Here is a 24,581-nt window from a genome sequence, read left to right as displayed (position 1 = left end):
ACTTGCATCAGTAGCTGGCAGATTGGCCGATGTGAAGGCGACATGTGCTTCGACCTGACAGACAAACCCCCCGATTCGGGCGGTGTGCTCACTGCTCTGGACAGGGCATCCGCGATGATGAGGTCCTTTCCCGGGGTGTAGACCAGTTGGATGTCGTACCTCTGGAGCTTGAGCAGAATGCGCTGGAGGCGAAGGGTCATCTCATTGAGGTCCTTTTGTATGATGCCGACCAGGGGGCGATGGTCGGTCTCCACGGTGAACTGAGGAAGACCATACACATAGTCGTGGAATTTATCTATGCCGGTTAACAAACCCAGGCACTCCTCAATCTGCGCATAGCACTGTTCTGTGGGGGTTATGGCCTGCGAGGAATGGGCGACCGGGGCCCATGCTGCAGTGTTGTCCCGTTGCAGGAGTACCGCCCCAATGCCGGACTGGCTGGTATCAGGCGAGATCTTTGTATCTCGTGTAGTGTCGAAGAACGCCAATACCGGGGCGGTGGTGAGCTTGATCTTGAGCTCCTCCCATTCCTTCTGGTGTGCGGGAAGCCACTGGAACTCCGTAGTCTTCTTTACTAGGTGGCGAAGAGCCGTTGTGTGGGAGGCAAGGTTGGGAATAAACTTCCCCAGGAAGTTGACCATCCCGAGAAAGCGTAGCACTGCCTTCTTGTCTGCCGGCTGCAAAGCTGTCACTTTGTCTGCAGCCGGAAGCACCCCTGACCGGGATATGTGGTTCCCCCAGAAACTTTACCTCAGTTTGCCAAAAGAATACTTGGCTCGGTTGAGGCGCAGGCCGTGTTCTCGTATCCGAGCAAAGACACACTGGAGACGACTGATGTGCTCCTGTGGTGTGGTGGACCAGATGATGACGTTGTCAACATAGAAGCGCACCCCTTCGATGCCCTCCATCATCTGTTCCATGATTCGATGAAACACCTCGGATGCCGAGATGATGCCAAACAGCATCCTATTGTAGCAGTATCTGCCAAAGGGAGTGTTGAAAGTACACAGCTTCCTGCTGGACTGATCCAGCTGAATCTGCCAAAAGCCCTTTGAGGCATCAAGCTTGGTAAAAAGTTTAGCCCGGGCCATTTCGCTCGTGATTTCTTCCCGTTTGGGTATGGGGTAGTGTTCCCTCATGATGTTATTGTTCAGGTCTTTCGGGTCGATGCAGATACAGAGTTCGCCAGAGGGCTTTTTTACGAACACCATGGAGCTGACCCATGGCGTAGGCTCCGTCACCCGGGAAAGCACTCCTTGGCCCTGCAGATCCTGCAGCTGCTGCTTGAGGCGGTCCTTGAGTGGTGCTGGGACTCTACGAGGTGCGTCAATGACCGGGGTGGCGTCTGGTTTGAGCCGTATTCTGTAAGTGTAGGGCAGTGTGCCCATGCCCTCAAAAACCTGCTGGTTGTGGGCGTGGAGTGAGTGGAGCTGTGCCCTAAAGTCTGCATCCGGGAAATCAGACATGCTTTCTGGAGACAGAGTGTGTACCCACTGAACGAGGTGGAGGATCTTGCATGCCTGTGCACCTAGCAGAGAGTCCTTCGAGGATCCAACTATCTCAAAAGACAGTGTGGCTGTGTATGAATTGTGTTCAACCTCGAGCTGGCAAGACTCCATGGTCGGGATAACATTACCGTTGTAATCGACCAACTGGCAGCGGGATGGCTTAATCGGTAGTTTGACCTTCAAGGTGTAGAAGGCTGACCATGCACAGAGATTGGCGGAGGCGCCAGTGCCTAAACGGAATGTGATTGGTGATCGGTTGACCGTTAGGGTGGCACACCATTCATCGCCCGGATTAACGCTGTGCACTGGCATTGGCTGGTGGGTCCTACTTGGGGACATCTGATTTCTGTCTATTACCGCAATGCGGAAGGCTTCCTGGTCGTCGGTATCACCGGTCTGTACGTCGTCAGGGTATGACTCGGTGTATGGAGGCTGACTGGCCCGCACGTTCCTGTGAAGCTGGTGGAATTGCGGAGCATTGGCAGGTTGAGCTGCTGGACAGCAGGCAGCGTAGTGGCCCATCTTGCCACAGCGGAGGCGTTGTCGAGTTTTGGCTGGACATTGCCGCTTTAAGTGTGCGGATCCCCAGTTGCCGCACGTCGTGACATCATGGCGTTCATTGCGCCACCGCGCATGCGCAGTCCGGTCCTGCGTAGAGCGCGCCTGCGCATCACGTCCTTCTGCGCCGACGTCCCCTCTTTTGACGCGTACAAGCGCGGGAGGCCTCGGAAAGGGCGCAAAATGGCCACCCTCGTCCAGGCCGCGGGCCGGGAGGTACTCGATCGACTGGACCCGCTCGGCCTCGTAGGACCCCTGCCGTGCCGATTCGGCCGCCTGGAATTGGGAGTACCGGCTGGTCGCGTTTTCGTGGAGGATGCAGGTTTCGATGGCGGTGGCTAGGGTGAGGCTCTTTATTTTAAGGAGCTGCTGTCGTAGGGTGTCCAAGGTGACCCCAAAAACTGTCTGGTCCTGAATCATGGAATCGGAGGTGGCCTCATCGCCGCAGGACTGCGCGAGGATACGGAGGTGTGTCAAAAAGGATTGAAAAGGCTCATCCTTACCCTGCAGGCGCTGCTGGAAGAGGTACCTCTCGAAGCTCTCATTCACTTTGACGCTGAAGTGCTGCTCATGTTTTAGAAGGACTGTCTTGTACTTGGTCTTGTCCTCGCCTTCTGCGAATGCCAGGGAGTTGTAGATGTGGATGGCGTGTTGCCCTGCCGTGGAGAGGAGGAGGGCGATCTTCCTGGTGTCCGATGCACTCTCCCTGTCTGTGACTACTAGGAAGAGCTGGAAACGCTGTTTAAACAGCTTCCAGTTGACACCGAGATTTCCAGTGATTTGGAGCGGCTGTTCTGGGCTGATGGTGTCCATGGCGCAGGATGGCAGATCTCTGAAGATGTGCAGGTAGGTCTCACAGTTGCTGGCGAGTTTCCAAGCCTGGTATCATGTCGTGTTGGGTGTTCCAATGTACAAACGAACCAACACGGTTGTAGATGGTACAACTTTGTTTTATTATAATAACAACTGTTAACTTCTGGCTGTGGTTCGTACTTCACCAGTTAACTTGTGGACCCAGCCCTAGCACTAACTTAGAGAGGCACTCAGCACATGGTGTATGTCTGAGTGTCACGCTGTGAGCTCTGTGCTCTGAGCTATCTCCTGGTGGAATGAGCGGGAACTGTGGTGTTCCCTGTTTTATAGTGCGTGTGCTCTCACTGGTGATTGGCTGTGATGTTGCGTGTGTGGTGATTGGTCCATCGACCTGTCCATCAGTGTGTGTGTGTTTGCACCATGATATGTTAATATGGATATCATGACACTTTCCAGATCCCATCATTTCCTCTCATCTGTTTAAAGCCACAAACAGAAAGGTCCAGTTTTCTCCTGGAGTTTGAGACAAATCAGTTTTCAAAATGATGCAGATTTTCAGCCAATGAGGGAGATCCGGGATCAGCTCCGCCCCTCATTCACTCCGATTGGTTGGAGGATCAGCTCGGTCCTCCAGTCCCGCCCCCTCTTCCTATTGGTCTGGAGATGCTGTCAATCACTCCCCGGGGCATGGTGAGCTGGAGCATGCGGAGTATTGAGAGTAACTCCGATCAGAAGATTGGGGGACCTGTTCATTGACGGGACGTTTGCGAGCTTAGGGGCGCTGGAGGAGACGTTTGGGCTACCGCCGGTAAACACTTTCAGGTACATGCAGGTGAGGGCGTTTGTGAGGCGGCAGGTGAGGGAATTTCCACTACTCCCAGCACAGGGGGTTCAAGATAGGGTGATATCGGGCGTATAGGTTGGAGAGGTCAAGGTGTCGGCGATATACCAGGAGATGAAAGAAGAGGGGGAGGCTTTGGTAGAGGAGCTGAAGGGGAAATGGGAGGAGGAGTTGGGGGAGGAGATTGAGGAGGGGCTGTGGGCTGATGCCCTAAGTAGGGTTAATTCCTCTTCCTCGTGTGCCAGGCTTAGCCTGATACATTTTAAGGTGGTTCATCGAGCGCATATGACGGGGACGAGGCTGAGTAGGTTCTTTGGGGTGGAGGACAGATGTGGGAGGTGCTCAGGAAGTCCGGCGAACCATGTCCATATGTTTTGGTCATGCCCGGCACTGGAGGGGTTCTGGACAGGAGTTATGGGAACAGTATCTAAGGTGGTGAAAGTCCGGGTAAAGCCAAGCCGGTGGTTAGCACTATTTGGAGTAGTGGACGAGCCGGGAGTGCAGGAGGCGAAAGAGGCTGGCATTCTGGCCTTTGCGTCCCTAGTAGACTGGCGAAGGATCTTGCTAATCCAGGAGGGCTTCTTAAAACAATATGTGGACAGTCCAACGAGGGAAGGGGCGGTACTGGACCTGGTATTGGGGAATGAGCCCGGCCAGGTGGTAGATGTTTCAGTAGGGGAGCATTTCGGGAACAGTGACCACAATTCAGTAAGTTTTAAAGTGCTGGTGGACAAGGATAAGAGTGGTCCTAGGATGAATGTGCTAAATTGGGGGAAGGCTAATGTTAACAATATTAGGCGGGAACTGAAGAACATAGATTGGGGGCGGATGTTTGAGGGCAAATCAACATCTGACATGTGGGAGGCTTTCAAGTGTCAGTTGAAAGGAATTCAGGACCGGCATGTTCCTGTGAGGAAGGATAAATACGGCAATTTTCGGGAACCTTGGATAACGAGAGATATTGTAGGCCTCGTCAAAAAGAAAAAGGAGGCATTTGTCAGGGCTAAAAGGCTGGGAACAGACGAAGCCTGTGTGGAATATAAGGAAAGTAGGAAGGAACTGAAGCAAGGAGTCAGGAGGGCTAGAAGGGGTCACGAAAAGTCATTGGCAAATAGGGTTAAGGAAAATCCCAAGGCTTTTTACACGTACATAAAAAGCAAGAGGGTAGCCAGGGAAAGGGTTGGCCCACTGAAGGATAGGCAAGGGAATCTATGTGTGGAGCCAGAGGAAATGGGTGAGGTACTAAATGAATACTTTGCATCAGTATTCACCAAAGAGAAGAAATTGGTAGATGTTGAGTCTGGAGAAGGGTGTGTAGATAGCCTGGGTCACATTGAGATCCAAAAAGACGAGGTGTTGGGTGTCTTAAAAAATATTAAGGTAGATAAGTCCCCAGGGCCTGATGGGATCTACCCCAGAATACTGAAGGAGGCTGGAGAGGAAATTGCTGAGGCCTTGACAGAAATCTTTGGATCCTCACTGTCTTCAGGGGATGTCCCGGAGGACTGGAGAATAGCCAATATTGTTCCTCTGTTTAAGAAGGGTAGCAAGGATAATCCAGGGAACTACAGGCCGGTGAGCCTTACTTCAGTCGTAGGGAAATTACTGGAGAGAATTCTTCGAGACAGGATCTACTCCCATTTGGAAGCAAATGGACGTATTAGTGAGAGGCAGCATGGTTTTGTGAAGGGGAGGTTGTGTCTCACTAACTTGATAGAGTTTTTCGAGGAGGTCACAAAGATGATTGATGCAGGTAGGGCAGTGGATGTTGTCTATATGGACTTCAGTAAGGCCTTTGACAAGGTCCCTCATGGTAGACTAGTACAAAAGGTGAAGTCACACGGGATCAGGGGTGAGCTGGCAAGGTGGATACAGAACTGGCTAGGTCATAGAAGGCAGAGTGTAGCAATGGAAGGATGCTTTTCTAATTGGAGGGCTGTGACCAGTGGTGTTCCACAGGGATCAGTGCTGGGACCTTTGCTGTTTGTAGTATATATAAATGATTTGGAGGAAAATGTAACTGGTCTGATTAGTAAGTTTGCAGACGACACAAAGGTTGGTGGAATTGCGGATAGCGATGAGGACTGTCAGAGGATACAGCAGGATTTAGATTGTTTGGAGACTTGGGCGGAGAGATGGCAGATGGAGTTTAATCCAGACAAATGTGAGGTAATGCATTTTGGAAGGTCTAATGCAGGTAGGGAGTATACAGTGAATGGTAGAACCCTCAAGAGTATTGAAAGTCAAAGAGATCTAGGAGTACAGGTCCATAGGTCACTGAAAGGGGCAACACAGGTGGAGAAGGTAGTCAAGAAGGCATACGGCATGCTGGCCTTCATTGGCCGGGGCATTGAGTATAAGAATTGGCAAGTCATGTTGCAGCTGTATAGAACCTTAGTTAGGCCACACTTGGAGTAGAGTGTTCAATTCTGGTCGCCACACTACCAGAAGGATGTGGAGGCTTTAGAGAGGGTGCAGAAGAGATTTACCAGAATGTTGCCTGGTATGGAGGGCATTAGCTATGAGGAGCAGTTGAATAAACTCGGTTTGTTCTCACTGGAACGAAGGAGGTTGAGGGGCGACTTGATCGAGGTCTACAAAATTATGAGGGGCATAGACAGAGTGGATAGTCAGAGGCTTTTCCCCGGGGTAGAGGGGTCAATTACTAGGGGGCATTGGTTTAAGGTGAGAGGGGCAAGGTTTAGAGTAGATGTATGAGGCAAGTTTTTTACGCAGAGGGTAGTGGGTGCCTGGAACTTGCTACCGGAGGAAGTGGTGGAAGCAGGGATGATAGTGACATTTAAGGGGCATCTTGACAAATACATGAATAGGATGGGAATAGAGGGATACGGACCCAGGAAGTGTAGAAGATTGTAGTTTAGTCGGACAGCATGGTCGGCACGGGCTTGGAGGGCCGAAGGGCCTTTTCCTGTGCTGTACATTTCTTTGTTCTTTGTTGTTTGTAATGTGGAAGGAGGCGAAGCCCCCCAGCGTGGAGGCCTGGATAAATGATATGGCTGGGTTTATCAAGTTGGAGAGGATAAAGTTTGCCTTGAGAGGGTCTGCGCAGGAGTTCTACAGGCGGTGGCAACCGTTCCTAGACCATCTCGCGGAGCATTAGATGAAGGTCGGACAGCAGCAGCAGCAACCCGGGGGGGGAGGGGGGGTCATCGTTCGTGGGGTGGGGGAGGGGAGGGGAGGGGGGAGGGGAGGGGAGGGAGCGGGGGGAGGGGGGTTTCTTTGGGGGGCATTTGAGCAAGAAAACACATGAATAATCCGGAAACTGACATGTACGGGATGAATCCAATGTACAAAGTTCTGTATCTTATTGACTTCCCATGTTCATGTCTTGCCACGCGAGTTCTCTTTCTTTTTTTTGTTACGGTGGGGGGGGGCGTTTTGTTTGTAAGGTGGAAAATATTGTTGAAAAATTCTTAATACAAACATATTTTTTTAAAAAAGAGAGTAACTCCGGTTCAGGCGATCGTTTGGAAATTTTCAAACGGTCAGATACCACCGGGTAAGTCGGGAGGGAGGGATGACATTTGACGGCAAAAGTTGCTCCGGCGGAAGTTGCTCGGACTTTTATCCCAGAAAGGCCCAGATTAAGCGCCGCATGAGGCTCTACCCCGCCTCCCATTCACTCTGATTGGTTGGAGGACCACCTTCTCTAGATCGGTCCTCCAGCTACGCCCCCTCTTCCTGTAGCTCCGAACCTGCCGTCAATCAGTCCCCGGGCATTGTGAACTGGAGCAAACCCTTCACAATCATTGTCAGCTCCCTGGTTTGCAGCTGCGGAGCTTGTCCCTCCCTCCCGGGAACAGGCCCAGGTTAACGGGCACCATCCTGCTCCAGACATTGGAGGATGGTTCACATCAGAGGATGGGGGAGGGGCACAAGAAATAAGAGCTTACACTTTGCACTCAAATCAATGAGGACTCTGATCTCTGGCAAGGAAGGAAACACTGGCAGATGGGCGGGGAGGATTCACAAACACCCGCTGGAGGCCCCAAACCCCCAATAAGACCCATTGGTTTTATTGTCAGTCTGCAGACAGGAGCTGGAGAACTGATCCCAGGCAGAGGAAAGGGAGGGAGAAAACTGGGAGTGGAGGAAATAAATGGTGCAGATGGGGAGATGGGTTTTGATTTCAGCCCAGGAAGGAGGGAGGGAGAGTGTGTGGGACTGGGATTGACAGCTTTGGGGGAACAGGAGAGGAAAAAATGTTCCAGAGAAACTAGAATTGTCTCTTTAAGAATTTCTATCCTGGACTGACATTGATGACCTCCTTTTACTAGGGGTTAGAAGTGGAGAATTTGCCCACAACAAACTGAATCCAAGCTGAAGAGACAAAAGGACATTCGCACGATAGGAATCATGAAGCAGCAATTGGACATTCAGCCCCGTGAGCCTGTTCCAGCATTTAATAACATCACGGCTGATCTGATAGTGACCTCAAATCTGCATCTTACCTACATCTGATAAACCTGTCGATACCCATGGAGAAACCGTGGAAATGTGGGGACTGTGGGATGGGATTCAATTACGTAGTCACACTGGGGAAAGGCCATTCACCTGCTCCACGTGTGGGAAGGGATTCACTCGGTCATCATACCTCATCATACACCAGCATGTTTACAGTGGTGAGAGGCCTTTCACCTGTCTGGAATGTGGAAAGGGATTTAATACTTTATCAAAACTCCTAACTCACCACCAGGTCCGCTCTGACCAGAGACCATTTAAATGTGCTGACTGTGAAAAGAACTTTAAACACAGAAAGGATTTACTGTTACATCAACGCACTCACACTGGAGAAAGGCCATTCACCTGCGCCATTTGTGGGAAAGGATTCACTCAGTCATCGAGCCTCCGGACACACCAACGTGTTCACACTGATCAGAGATCTTTTAATTGTTCTGAGTTTGAGAAGAGCTTTAAAAGTAAAAATTATTTATTGATACATCAACGCACTCACACTGAGGAGAGGCCGTTCACCTGCTCCATGTGTGGGAAGAGATTCACTTGTGGATCGAACCTCCAGACACACCAATTTGTTCACACTGATCAGAGACCTTTTAATTGTTCTGAATGTGTGAAAACATTTAAAAGTATAAGGGATCTTCTGAAACACCAACGCATTCACACCGGAGAGAGGCCATTCACCTGTTCCGATTGTGGGAAGGGATTCACCCGATTAGCCCACCTTCTGAGACACCGAGTTCACACTGGGGAGAGACTTCTCCTGCCGTGTGTGTAGGCAGCAATTCATTGATTCATCCGACCTTCTGGTACTCCAGCGAGTTCACACTGGACAGAGACCGTACACTTGCCCCGTGTGTGACAAGAAATTCACTCAGTCATCCCACCTGACTACACACCAACTTATTCACACTGATCAGAGACCTTTCAAATGCTCTGATTGCGAGAAGGGATTTAAAAGTAAATGGAATCTGCTGAAGCACCAGCGAGTTCACAGTGGGGAGAGGCCGTACACCTGCTGTGTGTGTGGGAGGGGATTCGCTCAGTCAAACAACCTGCTCAGACATCAGCAAGTTCACAGGCGACAACAGGGGATGGATTCTGCTGTTATTCCTGCTGTGAATCACATCCAGGATTGAATGATGTTTGGATGCCTGTTTCCAGTGGGGCTTCACAGTTTTCTGGTACAACAATTGTATGTATGGTTGACATTTAGGGAGAAAGCCGTGGGCAGCAGGAAGATATCAATGGACTGGTCACATGGGTAGAACAATTACAAATGGAATTCAATCGTTAAATTTTTTTTTTTAGAGCATCCAATTTTTTTCCAATTAAGCGGCAATTTAGCGTGGCCAATCCACCTACCCTGCACATCTTTTAACTTGGGGTGAGACCCACGCAGACGTGGGGAGAACGTGCAAACTCCACATGGACAGTGACCCAGGGCCAGCATCAAACCTGGGACCTCAGCGCCATGAGACAGCAGTGCTAACCACTGCACCACCCTGCCAACCCGGAATTCAATTTAATAATAATCTTTATTATTGTCATAAGTAGGCATACATTAACACTGCAATGAAGTGACTGTGAAAACCCCCTAGTCGCCACATTCCGGCGCCTGTTCAGGTACACAGATGGAGAGTTCAGCATGTCCAATTCACCTAAAAAGCATGTCTTTCAGGAATTGTGGGAGTAGCACACGGAGGAAACCCAGGCAGGCATGGAGAGAATGTGCAGACTCCGCACAGACCAGTGACCGAAGCTGGGAATCAAACCTAGGACCCTGACGCTGTGAACAGTGTTAACCACTGTGCTACAAACAGTGAGAGATAATGAATTTCAGAGGGAAAACAAGACAAGGAAATGAACTATAAATAGAATGATACTGAGAACGTAGAGCAACAGAGAGGCATTGGAGTCCCTATCCACAGGTAGCTGGAGAGATCGATCAGGCAGCCAAGAATCTTTTCTTGGATGAGGCCTGGAATATAAGAGCAAGGAGATGATGCAAGAAGCGTTCTGGTCACTGTATTAATGAACTGTAAGTCATGATTCATTAATTAGTATAAACCTCAAGTCAATTTGATCATTTATATAATTGCAGTCAGTGTTCTGTTGATCAAATCGTGAGGATAAAGTTGAAGCTGAATGACAAGCGATTGTAACAGTGAAAAAATCTGAATTCTTCAGGAAGTTAAAATCCGAGCTGTTTCGGTAACAAGAATGAAGAAAATCATTTCAGTTAATTCCTGATAAAAATAACGTGACTTCAGGCAAATGGAACGATCTGATTGGTGAGTGGCTGATGAATCTTTATTTATTTTAACCTCCAGCTTATTGTTGCTTCAGTCAGTTAATAATGAAATAAAGGCAATGACAGGGCATCCCAGTCCTGTGGAGAACACATCCTGGTCACTGCATTCATCAATTGTAAAGTGAGACAATTCATTAGTCATCACAAAACTGAAATCAATCTGATCATCATTCATAGAATCGTGGTCCATTCATCAAATCCAGGGGATAAAGATGAAGTTGACATTGTAGGAGTAAAGATGTCTGAATTTCTCAGTCAATTAATCATTTGAGAGGTTTAGATATTAACAACTAACAAAAACGGATGGTGCAATGGCATACTGGTTAGCACTGCTGCCTGACGGCGCTGAGGACCTGGTTTCGGCCCCGGATCGCTGTCCATGTGGAGTTTGAACATTCTCCCTGTGTCTGCGTGTGTCTTACCCCCACAACCTAAAGATGTGCAGGGTAGGTGAATTGGGCATGCTAAATTGTCCATTAATTGGAAAAAAAAGAATTGGGTATTTTAAATTTATTTAAATAAAACAATTATCAAAAACATTTCAGTTAATTCTCGGTAAAAGGTGACTTCAGCTCAATGGAAGAAACTGATTGGTGAGAAGCTGATGAATCTTTATTTATTTTAATCTTAAATTTATTTTGCTTAAGTCAACTAATCAAATAACTAAAGACCTGGCCAGGGATTCCAATCCTGCTCCACGTGGGAAAACCAGGATACTTCTCATGTCCAGAACAATCACAAGTGCAGGAAGTGACATCAACTGGAGCAGCAGGAAGCAAAGGGCAGTGGTCGAGGGGTATGTTTGTGATTGGTGGAGTATTTCCAGTGCGATTCTAGATTTCTCAGGTCATGATTCCATGCTTCTTGAGTTCTATATCAATGCTTTAGACTTTAACATGGGGACAGCATTAAGTCATTTACGGTCCTCTTTTTGACAGTGAGAAAGAAAGCTGCAGACTTTTATTATTCATTTATGGAATGTGGGCTTCACTGGTTAGGCCAGCATTTATTGCCCATCCCTCGATGCCCTTCAGAACGTGATGGGGAGTTTTCTTCTTGAACCGCTGCAGTCATTCAGTCCACCCACTGTGCTGCGAGGGAGTGCGTTCCAGGATGTTCTCCCAGCGACAGGAAGAAACAATGACATATTTGCCAGTCAGGGTGGTGAGTGACTTGGAGGGGAGCCTCCAGGTGATGGGGTTCCCATGATCTGCTGCTCGTGGCCATCTAGATGGTCATGGGTTTGGAAGGTGCTGACTAAAGAACATTGGTGAGTTACTGCAGTGCATCTTGTAGATGGTACACACGGCTGCCACTGTTCGTCGGTGATGGATGGTTTGAATGTTCGTGGAAGGGGGAGCAATCAAGCGGGCGTTGTCCTGGATGCTGTTGAGCTTCTTGAGTGTTGTTGGAGCTGCACTCATCCAGGCAAGTGGAGAATATTCCATTACACTCCTGACTCGTGCATTGCAGATGGTGGACAGGCTGGGGGGGGGGTTCAGGAGATGAGTTACCCTTCGTAGGATTCCTCATCTTTGACCTGCCCTGGCAGCCGCAGTATTACTGTGGCACGTCCAGTTCAGATTTTGACCAGTGGATGTTGATTGTAAGGGATTCAGCGATGGTAATGTCATTGAATGTCAAGGGGCGATGGTTAGATCCTCTCTTGTAGGAGATGATCATTGCCTGACACTTGTGTGGCATGAATGTAACTTGCCACTTATCAGTACAAGCCTGGATATTGTCCAGGTCTTGCTGCATTTGGACAAGAGCTGCTTCATTGTCTAAGGAGTCGCAAATGGTGCTGAACATTGTGCAGTCATCCACAAACATCCCCATGATGAAGGCAGATCGTTGATGAAGCAGCTGAGGATGGTTGGGCCGAGGACACTGCCCTGAGGAACTCCTGCAGTGATGTCCTGGAGCTGAAATGGTTGGCCTCCAACCACCACAACCATCTTCCTTTGTGCCAGGTACGACTCCAACCAGCGGAGAGTTTTCACCCTGATTCCCATTGACTCCAGATTAGCTGGGGCTCCTTGATGCCATACTCGGTCAAGTGCTGCCTTGATGTCAAGGACAGTCACTCTCACCTCAGGCATTCAGCGCTTTTGTCCATGTTTGAACCAAGGCTGCAATGGCTGCAGGAAGACATCAAATAGACTGATCAGCGGGCCAGAAAAGTAGCAAACTGAGGTCAATCCAGAGAAGCGCGGGGTAATAAATACATTTGGGGAGGACAAACACGGCAAAGGGAAAGAATATGAATGGTATGATCTGTAGCGGGACAGAGGGGCGATAGAATGCATGTCCACAGATCCCCGAAGGTGACAGGAGAGGTAGACATGGTGATTGTAGAGGCAGAGAGGATACTTTGTTATTCACGGGGACACAGAGTACTGGAGCAGGGAATATTCCCAGCAATTTCTATTGGAGGAAAGACCTGAAACCCCTCTCTCCACAGATGCTGCCAAAGCTGCTGAGTATTTCCAGCATTTTCTGTTTTTATTATAAGATCAGGGAGGTTATACTGGAACAGTCCAAAACACTAGTTAAACCACAGCTGCATTACTGAGTACAGTTCTGGTCACCACATTACAGGAAGGATGTATTCATACAGCAAGGTTGCAGATTGACGAGGATGTTGACACAAATGGAGAATTTTAACAATGAGGAAAGATTGGAGGGGCCGAGGTGGTTTTCTGTGGAACAGAGAACACTGAGGAGAGATTAACTGAGGTGTTTAACATTATGAGGGGCCTGGATTGAATGGATAAGAAGGATCTATTTCATGAATAGATCAATAACCAAGGGGTTTAGATTTAAAATAATTAGCAGAGGATTGGGAGTGGAAGGGGGTTAATGGATCTCTATGTCTATTCGGAACCCTGGATATGTGTTATTCCTTCTCAGTTCCCAAATAACAGATGTCAAGTCTGTGCTTGTTGGCAAAGTCCAGTTGAACTTTATTTGTCAGCTGTGCCACTGGGAAACTTGTTTTTAATACAAAATTTAGAAAGAATTAACAACTAGCCTTGCAGCAAGCTAGTCAGATTAATTGTCTTTCGCGAATACAGAAGTTGAGTTTTCTTTCAAATCATAATACACCAGATAAAGTAACTGGGTAATTTTGATTAGCAAAGCGAGCAGCAAAGGTTTCAGAAATATAGATGGAGTGAGCAAGAAGAGAAACAGAACAGAGCAACAGAAGCACTTTTCCATTCCGGTAAGTGATTCTTAAGAGAATTGTTATCTCAAAGTCTGGCCTTCTTTTTACTGCTGATTGGCTTTAACTATTTCGAATTTTCTCAATTCAGCCAAAGTGTTTGTCCATCAATTTAAGAGATATGGGTTTTTGAATATGTTGGTGTAATTTTCCCATTCAATCACTTGCCAATTTTCCAAATTATCGACACATGCATCTCAACATTACTTAGAAAAAACACAGCCTTCAGGGCATTATGACCTTTGACTGTCTATTACCATGGAAACGAGACTGCCTGTGCTGGAAAAGCAGCAGCATACAATGGGGTCTTTTAGCTATTTGGCGTCACTGACCTTGTTTGGCTCAACAATTTGCAAATGTTAAAATCTAGGTTGAATGAAAGAAAACTAAAGTGGATTTTCTGGATGAACCCTTAATGGGTTTCCAGCTTTGTTGCACTCAAATTATGCTTAATGTGTTCTCATTTAAACCTTTTACCTTTATCATCTATAGCTAACTAGACAAGCCAATTTCTATCAGTCCTCCCTTTTGATTCTTCTAAAGATTAATAAGATGAATCAAAATAATGAATAGAAATTAAGGAAGAAATGTGACAAGATAGAAGTAAGCGCGGGGAGGAACGCATTCACATTGTCTGTAATCGTTCACTTGTTTGTGAACAGCCTTCAACACTGGAACGGGCAAAGCTTTGCAAGCGATACAAGCATTTTGGAAGCATTTTATTCAAAAAAATAATTATACAGTACCATAACGATTCAGTAATAATGGAAATTGATTATATGAATGGAGTAATATTTGGGTAATAATGCAATAATGCAGTAATAAAAGTTCAATAGTAAGAGCCTTGTTCAATGTCATGGGCTGGTAGTGCAGTTGGACCACTATGAACCACTTTGATTGTTGGGGCATTATAGGTAGCCATACATTGGCTAATGCATCTGATCGGCAAGATCACTACGTAAATGACAAGCACAAATATGAAAAATCAGAGAAGTCCCTGAATGATAGAAATTCCTGTGCCACCCACCCATCCAGAGAACCATCCCCAAAGAGTGGTGTCAGAGGGTTGGTAAAGTTTCCTAACTTCTTCTTGCATATGTGCTGACAAGCTTTTGATTTCTTCTGAATAACTGGGATGTAGGTGCAACACTCTGCACCAATCAGGGCACAGGTTCCACCTTTTTCAGCTAGCAAATAGTCAAGTGCCATCCGATTCTGTAAAGCCACAGTTCGAATGGTGAGCATCTCGGCTGAAATGCTACTTCGGGCTCGGGCAGTGTCATTGGCTTTTTTCTCTCGGTCTACGGCCAATTTAATGTATTCTCCAGTCAATACGATGACGCCATAGGCAGGGATGAGAGCAGAAAAGAATTTTGCAGCCCCTGTGATCTTGCGTTTAGACCTCGTGATGATAGTGGTAGGTTGATATTTCTCAAACTGTGGGATGAGAGGTCCATGTTTTGAGTCTGCGTTTATAGCATCGGCTAGGGAAAGGGAAAGGAATGGCGGATGAAGGGGACAATGAATCCTGAATAGCACGCTCCTCTCTAGCTCATTGGGAGCCAAGGTTATGCAGTATTACCGCAGATGTAATAGGTGCCATTATAGGTAGAATATTGGGCAACCACTTGTGGGGACCAAAGTTCTGTACAATTTGTCCCATCGGTGTGATTAGGTAGCCCTTTAAAGTCGATGGGATTCCCTTCATGTCCATAGACCACTACCTTTCTTGTGTCATGAGTGCACGGTGTTCTGGCACTCGCATCCAAATAATATTCACATTTACTGTATCCCGCATTCCATGCTCTATGATTATAGCCGATTAACCATATGGTCCCAGTGTGGTTATGACCAGTTGGGAAGGTTACTTGGGGTGGTTTCTGTTTCTGATCATAGACATGTTGATACCATCGCTTGAAAGTGTTTAATGGGCGGCCTGTAGATCGCCATCTCTTAACCTCATCGTTTATCGTTTCTTTGGTTCTGGTGTCTCCACATTGGGGAAGGGTATAGTCGGGATTTTGGAAAATGTACCATTCTGCCATTTGGGATAAAGTAAAAGGAACAGGTTGTCGTGGGATACCGACTTGGGAATTGGTAGGGATAGAAGAACACACCCAGCATTTAGAGACGTTAAAGTCTCTGGCATAGGTACAGGACATGTAAAGGAACGTGTTAACATTGAACTCCTGGGTAAGGCCTGCTGGACCAAACATGGAACTGAAAATCAATATTATGGCAAATATTTTGACAGATTCTGATTTTGGTACGCGCACTTCACATGTGACGCGTGAATGCATGATTTCTTTCCTTGGAGTTTCACGGCTGACTGGGATGTGAGTAATATCTGGTAGGGGCCTTCCCACTTGGCTCCTAAAGGTTCGCACTGAATCTTTTTTTACGTAAACGGAATCGCCGGGCACCGAGTCGTGGCCCCCCTCAGGAGGAACGCCCCACGCCGCCAACACCTGACAGCATTTGTTAAGTTTTGACAATAACTAAGTAAAACATCACTAATCAGATGACAGTCTGCCTTTCTTAAGTCAATAGTTCCTGGCAGTGACATGAGTCTGCCAGTGATGACCTCAAAAGGGCTTAGGCCTGTGGTTCTGTTTGGGGTTGCTCTGATACTGCACAAACCTAGTGGCAAGGCTTGAATTCAATTCCTGCCTTCTTGGTTGTATTGGACAATCGTTCTTTTAAAGTCCGGTTCATGCGTTCCACTTGTCCTGATGTTTCTGGATGATAAGGGCAGTGTAGATTCCAATCGATGTTCAGTAACCTGCACACCATCTGGCAAACAGCACCTGTAAAGTGGGTTCCATTGTCTGAGTCAATGCTAGCTGGTACTCCCCATCTGGGAATATAGCCTTTGCATCGGACTTTGGATGTATGGGTGGCTGTAGCCCTCCTGGCTGGAGCAGCCTCTACCCATCTAGAGAACTTATCCACTATTACAAGGAAGTCAGTGTATCTTTGACATGTAGGAAGGGCGATGTAATTGACCTGTATGTTCTGGAATGGTCCTGCAGGGGCAGGAGCTTTTAGCTGAGGCATTGATGTTATAGGTCCAAAGTTGTTCTTTTGACATGTTACACAGTGGTTTGATACCAATTGTGCATGTTTTTTGAATCCTTTGCCACACCAACTTTTCTGGAATCGAGCCATCATCTGTCCTGGGGCTAAACGTCCCCATGAATGGATCTGTTGGGCCAGAAATGGCATCAGTGCCTGTGGTGCAACTGTGTATCAGTCTGAACTTGTCTCCATCTATCATCATCATACAACTGGATACCTGAGTCTAACCATGACCATTTCTCTTCTTGTGTAGAGTCATGTTGCATTTCACGTAGACCTTGTAATAAATTGGTCACTCCCAATTTGTAGATGTGTCTTGGTTCTGCTGAAGAATCCCAATGGGAGGCAGCTTCCTTTGCTACTCAGTCTGCAAGGGTGTTTCCTTGGCTTCTGTAGTGTTGTCTTGAATACGGACCTTACACTTTAGAATGGATACTTCTTTTGGCAAAGCTATGGCTTCTGGGAGGTCATCATTTCAGTGGTGGGAGTCCACAACTCGCTGTCTGATAGGGTCCTAGAAGCAGAAATCCTGATCTCTTAAAATAAATGTCTTGGATATCCAATTGAAGGACTGGGACATACAGGGCAATCGACTGAGATCTGCAAAATGGTGTTAAGCTGAAAGCTCCACTTCAGCCAGCACTCACACAATGGGCCAAATGGCCTCTATCTGGACCAGAACTTTCAGGTTTTTACTCTGATAGTTGGAGTTTGTTTCTGATGATAATAGCCTCGAAAGGACTGGAGTTTAACATTCTCGATATTAGTGAAATAAATCAGCTGTTTAAACACGTTGTAGATTTTTGTCTTTCCTGCCTGAGTGTTTAACATCACCTGGCTGGAGCTCAGGAAGCACAATCTCACCTCATAGAATCAGAGAATTTACAGTGCAGGAGGCCATTCGGCCCATTGAGTCTGTGTCAGCCCTTGGAAAGAGCATCCTACTTAAGCCCACACCACCACCCTATCACTGTAACCCCATCTAACCTTTTGGACACAAAGGGCAATTTAGAATAGTCAATCCACCTAACCTGCACATCTTTGGAGTGTGGGAGGAAAGCGGAGCACCCGGAGGAAACCCTCGCAGACACGGGGAGAACGTGCAGACTCCGCACAGACAGTGACCCAAGCCGGGAACCGAACCCGGGTCCTTGGTGCTGTGAATCAACAGTGCTACCCACTGTGCTACCGTGCCACCCTTGCATCCAAGCTCCCGGATTGTCTGTCTTCTCTCCGAGTAAGATTCTGTTTGTCTCTTGTATTTCACTGTGACAGGGCAGAGACCTGATTGAAGGATTCAAACATGGGAGTTCTGGGAAAAATGGGCAAGGATTTGGGAGGTGGCAACATGTTTAAAGAGTTTGGAGAGGAGAGGGAGGTTGAAGATGGGGCAGTAATTTGTAAGGATGGCAGGGTCAAGGGTTTGTTTTATTGAGGAGGGGGTGATGATGGCAGATTTGAAGGACAGAAGGACAGTACCTGAAGAGAGAGAAATGTTGACAATATCCAGGGACACAGGGTAGTTGGCTGATGGTCGATGGAGCAGGAGCTGGGTCACATGGACAAGATGAGCTCTGAGAGGGCATGAGGGGAGATGGGAGAGAAACTAGAGAAAGATGTGGGTTCAGGACTCGGGAAAGGATGAAATTTAGAGACAGTTTGGTCCGGTGGGCTCATGGAAGGGAGGGAAGCAGCAGAGGCAGCTGATCGGATTTACTCAATCTCAGTCACAAAGAAGCTCCACAAGCTCCTCACACTTCTTGTTGGAGGTGAGGATGGACGAGACAGGAGAGAGCGAGAGAACTTCAAAAGGAACTAACTTGTGTCAGAGATATTAAAACTTTTTAGCACTCTGCGTATTTAACACAAATCTAATTTATTTGACTTTTAGCCAGAATATTAGCCCTTGTAAATGGGCTGGAGTTTGTTATCAGCAGAAAGAGACCCAAATGAGACCTGAATGTGAGGAACAGCAAAATCCAATCACTGTGGTTATTTGTGGCATCGTTGGTGCTGCTGCAGGTTGGATAACTGAGTGAATTCCTTCCCACACTCAGAGCAGGCGAATGGTCTCTCCCCAGTGTGAATTCGCTGGTGTGTCTGCAAGTTGAATAATCGAGTGAATCCCTTCCCACAATTGGCGCAGATGAACGGTCTCTCTCCAGTGTGAACTCGCTGGTGCTTTTGCAGAGTGGATGAGTTTGTGAATCCCTTCCCACACTTGGAGCAGGCAAATGGCCTCTCCCCAGTGTGAATTCGCTGATGTGCAGTGAGGTGTGATGATCGTCTGAACCCAGTCCCACACTGAGAGCACCTGAACGGTCTCTCGTTGGTGTGAACACGTTGATGGCACTTCAGATCCCAAGAACTTTTATAGCACTTCCCGCAGTCTGCACATTGGAACGGTCTCTCTCCAGTGTGAAATCGCTGGTGAATCCGCAGGTGGGATGACTGAGTGAATCCCTTCCCACACTCGGAGCAGGTGAATGGTCTCTCCCCAGTGTGAATTAGCTGGTGTGTGGACAGAGTAGATGACTGAGTGAATCCCTTCCCACACTTGGCGCAGGTGAATAGTCTCTCCCCAGTGTGAATTCGCTGATGTAAAGTGAGCTGAGATGATCGTCTGAACCCAGTCCCGCAGTGAGAGCACCTGAATGGTTTCTCATCAGTGTGAACACGTTGATGGCTCATCAGATCCCAAGAACTTTTAAAGCACTTCCCGCAGTCTGGACATTGGAAAGGTCTCTCATCAGTGTGAACTAGCTGGTGTCTCAGCAGGAGGGATGACTGAGTGAATCCTTTCCCACACTCTGAGCAGGTGAATGGTCTCTCCCCAGTGTGAATTCGCTGGTGCTTCTGCAGAGCGGATGCCTGAGTGAATACCTTCCCACACTTGGCGCAGGCAAATGGCCTCTCCCCACAGTGAATTCGCTGGTGCTTCTGCAGGTTGAATGACTGAGTGAATCCCTTGCCACACTTGGCACAGACAAATGGCTTCTCCCCAGTGTGAATTCGGTGATGTGCAGTGAGGTGGGATGAGTTTCTGAACCCAGTCCCGCAGTAAGAGCACCTGAACAGTCTCTCGTCAGTGTGAACTTGCTGGTGTGCCTGCAGGCCGGATGACCGAGTGAATCCCTTCCCACACGTGGTGCAGGTGAATGGTCTCTCCCCAGTGTGGCTGCGTTGATGAGTTTCCAGCTGGGATGGGGAAGTGAATCCTTTCCCACAGTCCCCACATTTCCACGGTTTCTCCTCAGTGCGACTGCATTTGTGGCTTGTGAGGCCTGATGACTGACTGAATCCTCGTCCACACACACAAATCATGTATGGTTTCTCCCCACTCTGAACGATGCTTTTTCCTTCCATGTTCAAAATCCACTGATATTCAGGATCTGATAAATTGAGGACTCTGTCAGATCCCGATGTGATGCTTGGTTTGATTTTTCGGACTTAGAATCCTCCACTTCGAACACCCTGTGAAACTGATTTAAAAACAGAAAATAGGGAGTGAGAGAGAACCCACAAAAACACACAGTCAGGTTGTGAAATTGAGGTGAATGAATCTGGTGATTTGTGGGGCCGGCTCTGGGAAAAAGTGACCATGAAAACTGCTGGATTGTCATAAAAACCCAACTGGCCTCTTTGGGAGGAGAAAGAGGTGAAGAGGGATTTTGTATATCTGCAAGACATGTTAAGGGAATAGTTGGCAAAAAAAATTCAATCTTGAGCTTCATAAGCAGAAATATTGATACCAAAACTATGCTTCTGGTGGCACAGTGATTAGCACTGCTGCCTCACAGTGCCAGGGACCCGGGTTCAATTCCGGCCTTGGTGACTGTCTGTGTGGAGTTTGCACTTTCTCCCCGTGTCTGCGTGGGTTTCCACCGGGTGCTCAGGTTTTCTCCAACAGTCCAAAGAAGGGAAAGTTAGGTGGATTGGCCTTGATATATTGCCCCTTAGTGTCCAGGGATGTGCAGGTTCAGTGGGGCTACAGGGACAGGGTAGGGGTGTGGGCCTGGCAGGGTGCACTTTCAGAGAATCAGTGCAGACTTGATGGGCCGAATGGCCTCCTTCTGCACTGTAGGAATTCTATGGTTCTAATTCTATTCTATGAATCTTTATAAAGCTCTGGTCACCACTCTTCAGGAAGGATGTGAAGGTTCTTGGAGAAGGTGCAGAGGAGATTTACCAGAATGGTTCCAGCAAAGGAGGTTGAGGGGAGATTTGATTCAGGGACACAAGATTATGCCAAGTTTCGATCAGGTGGACAAAGAAACTTTGTTTCCATTCACTGATCGTACAAGCAGTCGGGACACAGATTTAAAGTTTTGGGTAAAACCTGGATTGAACTATATAAGATGCTGAGGGGTCTTGACAAGGGTGGATGTGGAGAGGATGTTTCCTCTTGTGGGAGAATCTGGAACAAGGGGGTCACTTGCAAAGTGAGGGGTCACCCATTTCAGATGGGGATAAGGATTTGTTTTTTTCTTGAGGGTTGCAAGACAGGGGGTGGCATAGTAGTTAGCACTGCTGCCTCACAGCACCAGGGACCAGAGTTCAATTCCCACCCTGACTGTGTGGAGTTTGCACTTTCTCCCCGTGTCTGTGTGGGTTTCCTCGGGGTGCTCCAGTTTCCTCCCACACTTCAAAGATATGCAGGTTAGGTTGAATCGGTTAGGATTGTATTCCATAAGACATAGGAGCGGAAGTAAGGCCATTCGGCCCATTGAGTCCACTCCGCCATTCAATCATGGCTGATTTCAACTCCATTTACCCGCTCTCTCTCCATAGCCCTTAATTCCTCGAGAAATCAAGAATTTATCAACTTCTGTCTTAAAGACACTCAACGTCCCGGCCTCCACCGCCCTCTGTGGCAATGAAATCCACAGACCCACCACTCTCTGGCTGAAGAAATTTCTCCTCATCTCTGTTCTCAAGTGACTCCCTTTTATTCTAAGGCTGTGCCCCCGGGTCCTAGTCTCCCCTGCTAATGGAAACAACTTCCCTACATCCACCCTATCTAAGCCATTCATTATCTTGTAAGTTTCTATTAGATCTCCCCTCAATCTCCTAAACTCCAATGAATATAATCCCAGGATCCTCAGACGTTCATTGTATGTTAGGCCTACCATTCCTGGGATCATCCGTGTGAATCTCCGCTGGACCCGCTCCAGTGCCAGTATGTCCTTCCTGAGGTGTGGGGCCCAAAATTGCTCACAGTATTCTAAATGGGGCCTAACTAATGCTTTATAAAGCTTCAGAAGTACATCCCTGCTTTTATATTCCAAGCCTCTTGAGATGAAAGACAACATTGCATTTGCTTTCTTAATTACGGACTCAACCTGCAAGTTTACCTTTAGAGAATCCTGGACTAGGACTCCCAAGTCCATTTGCACTTCAGCATTATGAATTTTGTCACCGTTTAGAAAATAGTCCATGCCTCTATTCTTTTTTTCCAAAGTGCAAGACCTCGCACTTGCCCAGGTTGAATTTCATCAGCCATTTCTTGGACCACCCTCCTAAACTGTCTAAATCTTTCTGCAGCCTCCCCACCTCCTCCATACTACCTGCCCCTCCACCTATCTTTGTATCATCGGCAAACTTAGCCAGAATGCCCCCAGTCCCGTCATCTAGATCGTTAATATATAAAGAGAACAGCTGTGGCCCCAACACTGAACCGTGCGGGACACCACTCGTCACCGGTTGCCATTCCGAAAAAGAACCTTTTATCCCAACTCTCTGCCTTCTGCCTGACAGCCAATCGTCAATCCATGTTAGTACCTTGCCTCGAATACCATGGGCCCTTATTTTACTCAGCAGTCTCCCGTGAGGCACCTTATCAAAGGCCTTTTGGAAGTCAAGATAGATAACATCCATTGGCTCTCCTTGGTCTAACCTATTTGTTATCTCTTCAAAGAACTCTAACAGGTTTGTCAGGCACGACCTCCCCTTACTAAACCCATGCTGACTTGTCCTAATCTGACCCTGCACTTCCAAGAATTTAGAAATCTCATCCTTAACAATGGATTCTAGAATCTTGCCAACAACCGAGGTTAGGCTAATTGGCCTATAATTTCCCATCTTTTTCCTTGTTCCCTTCTTGAACAGGGGGGTTACAACAGCGATTTTCCAATCCTCTGGGACTTTCCCGGACTCCAGTGACTTTTGAAAGATCATAACTAACGCCTCCACTATTTCTTCAGCTATCTCCTTTAGAACTCTAGGATGTAGTCCACCTGGGCCCGGAGATTTATCAATTTTTAGACTTCTTAGTTTCTCTAGCACTGTCTCCTTTGTGATGGCTACCATATTCAACTCTGCCCCCTGACTCTCCGGAATTGGTGGGATATTACTCATGTCTTCTACTGTGAAGACTGATGCAAAGTACTTATTTAGTTCCTCAGCTATTTCCTTGTCTCCCATCACAAAATTACCAGCGTCATTTTGGAGCGGCCCAATGTCAACCTTTGCCTCCCGTTTGTTTTTAATGTATTTAAAGAAACCTTTACTATCATTCCTAATGTTACTGGCTAGCCTACCTTCATATTTGATCCTCTCTTTCCTTATTTCTCTCTTTGTTATCCTCTGTTTGTTTTTGTAGCCTTCCCAATCTTCTGACTTCCCACTACTCTTTGCCACATTATAGGCTTTCTCTTTTGCTTTGATGCATTCCCTAACTTCCTTTGTCAGCCATGGCTGCCTAATCACCCCTCTGATAACCTTTCTTTTCTTTGGGATGAACCTCTGCACCGTGTCCTCAATTACTCCCAGAAACTCCTGCCATTGCTGTTCTACTGTCTTTCCCACTAGGCTCTGCTCCAAGTCGATTTTCGTCAGTTCCTCCCTCATGCCCCTGTAGTTACCTTTATTTAACTGGAACACCTTTAAATCTGATTCTACCTTCTTTCTTTCAAATTGGAGATTGAATTCTACCATATTATGATCACTGCCTCCTAAGTGCTCCCTTACTTTAAGATCTTTAATCAAGTGTGGCTCATTACATAACATTCAGTCCAGAATGGCCTGTTCCCTCGTGGGCTCCATCACAAGCTGTTCCAAAAAGCCCTCCTGTAAACATTCAATGAATTCCCTTTCCTTGGGTCCACTGGCAGCATTATTTACCCAGTCCACCTGCATATTGAAGTCCCCCATGATCACTGTGACCTTGCCTTTCTGACATGCACTTTCTATTTCGTGGTGCATTTTGTGCCCCTGGTCCTGACCACTGTTAGGAGGCCTGTACATAACTCCCATTATGGTTTTTTTGCCTTTGTGGTTCCTCAACTCTACCCACACAGACTCCACATCATCTGACCCTATGTCATTTAGTGCTATTGATTTAATTTCATTCCGAATTAACAAGGCAACCCCGCCCCCTCTGCCCACCTCCCTGTCTTTTCGATAGGTTGTGAATCCCTGGATGTTTAAATGCCAGTCCTGAACCCCCTGCAACCACGTCTCTGTGATGCCTACCACATCATACCTGCCAGTCACAATCTGGGCCACAAGCTCAGATTGTACCTTGTTCCGTACACTGCGCGCATTTAAATATAGCACCTTTAATTCTCTATTGACCGTCCCTTTTTGTTTTCTTTGTGTGGTGGACCTTGGTTTACTGAGCCTTTCCATACACTGTGTCATATTTTGTGGGATGGGGACTATCGTAACCTCTCCTGAGTTTTGTCTTTTCGTGCTTTTTTGTATTCCTAAGCAGCTACGCTTCCCACTGATTACTTCACCTCTTGGTTCCCTGACTTTCCCTTC

At 47.3% G+C, this 24,581-nt stretch overlaps 1 protein-coding gene across 8 annotated transcripts in view; it reads right to left on the bottom strand.

Moving 5' to 3' along the window:
* Nucleotides 1-24,581, bottom strand: part of LOC140419227 (uncharacterized) — a 408,534-nt gene that overhangs the window by 297,912 nt on the left and 86,041 nt on the right. For 5 of the 8 annotated variants that reach the window (XM_072503014.1, XM_072503016.1, XM_072503013.1 and 2 more), the window contains one exon: nucleotides 13,456-20,299. The exons of the other annotated variants lie outside the window; for them this stretch is intronic. In XM_072503014.1, coding sequence (XP_072359115.1) covers nucleotides 18,810-20,183 — 1,374 coding nt within the window. In that variant the 5' untranslated portion in view covers nucleotides 20,184-20,299 and the 3' untranslated portion in view covers nucleotides 13,456-18,809. Of the gene's footprint in view, nucleotides 1-13,455; nucleotides 20,300-24,581 lie in introns of those variants that run through there. 8 annotated transcript variants of the gene reach the window in all.

Source organism: Scyliorhinus torazame, chromosome 5 (genome assembly GCF_047496885.1).
Source record: "Scyliorhinus torazame isolate Kashiwa2021f chromosome 5, sScyTor2.1, whole genome shotgun sequence".
Lineage (NCBI taxonomy): Eukaryota > Metazoa > Chordata > Chondrichthyes > Carcharhiniformes > Scyliorhinidae > Scyliorhinus > Scyliorhinus torazame.
This window is presented reverse-complemented; position numbering and strand designations above follow the sequence as displayed.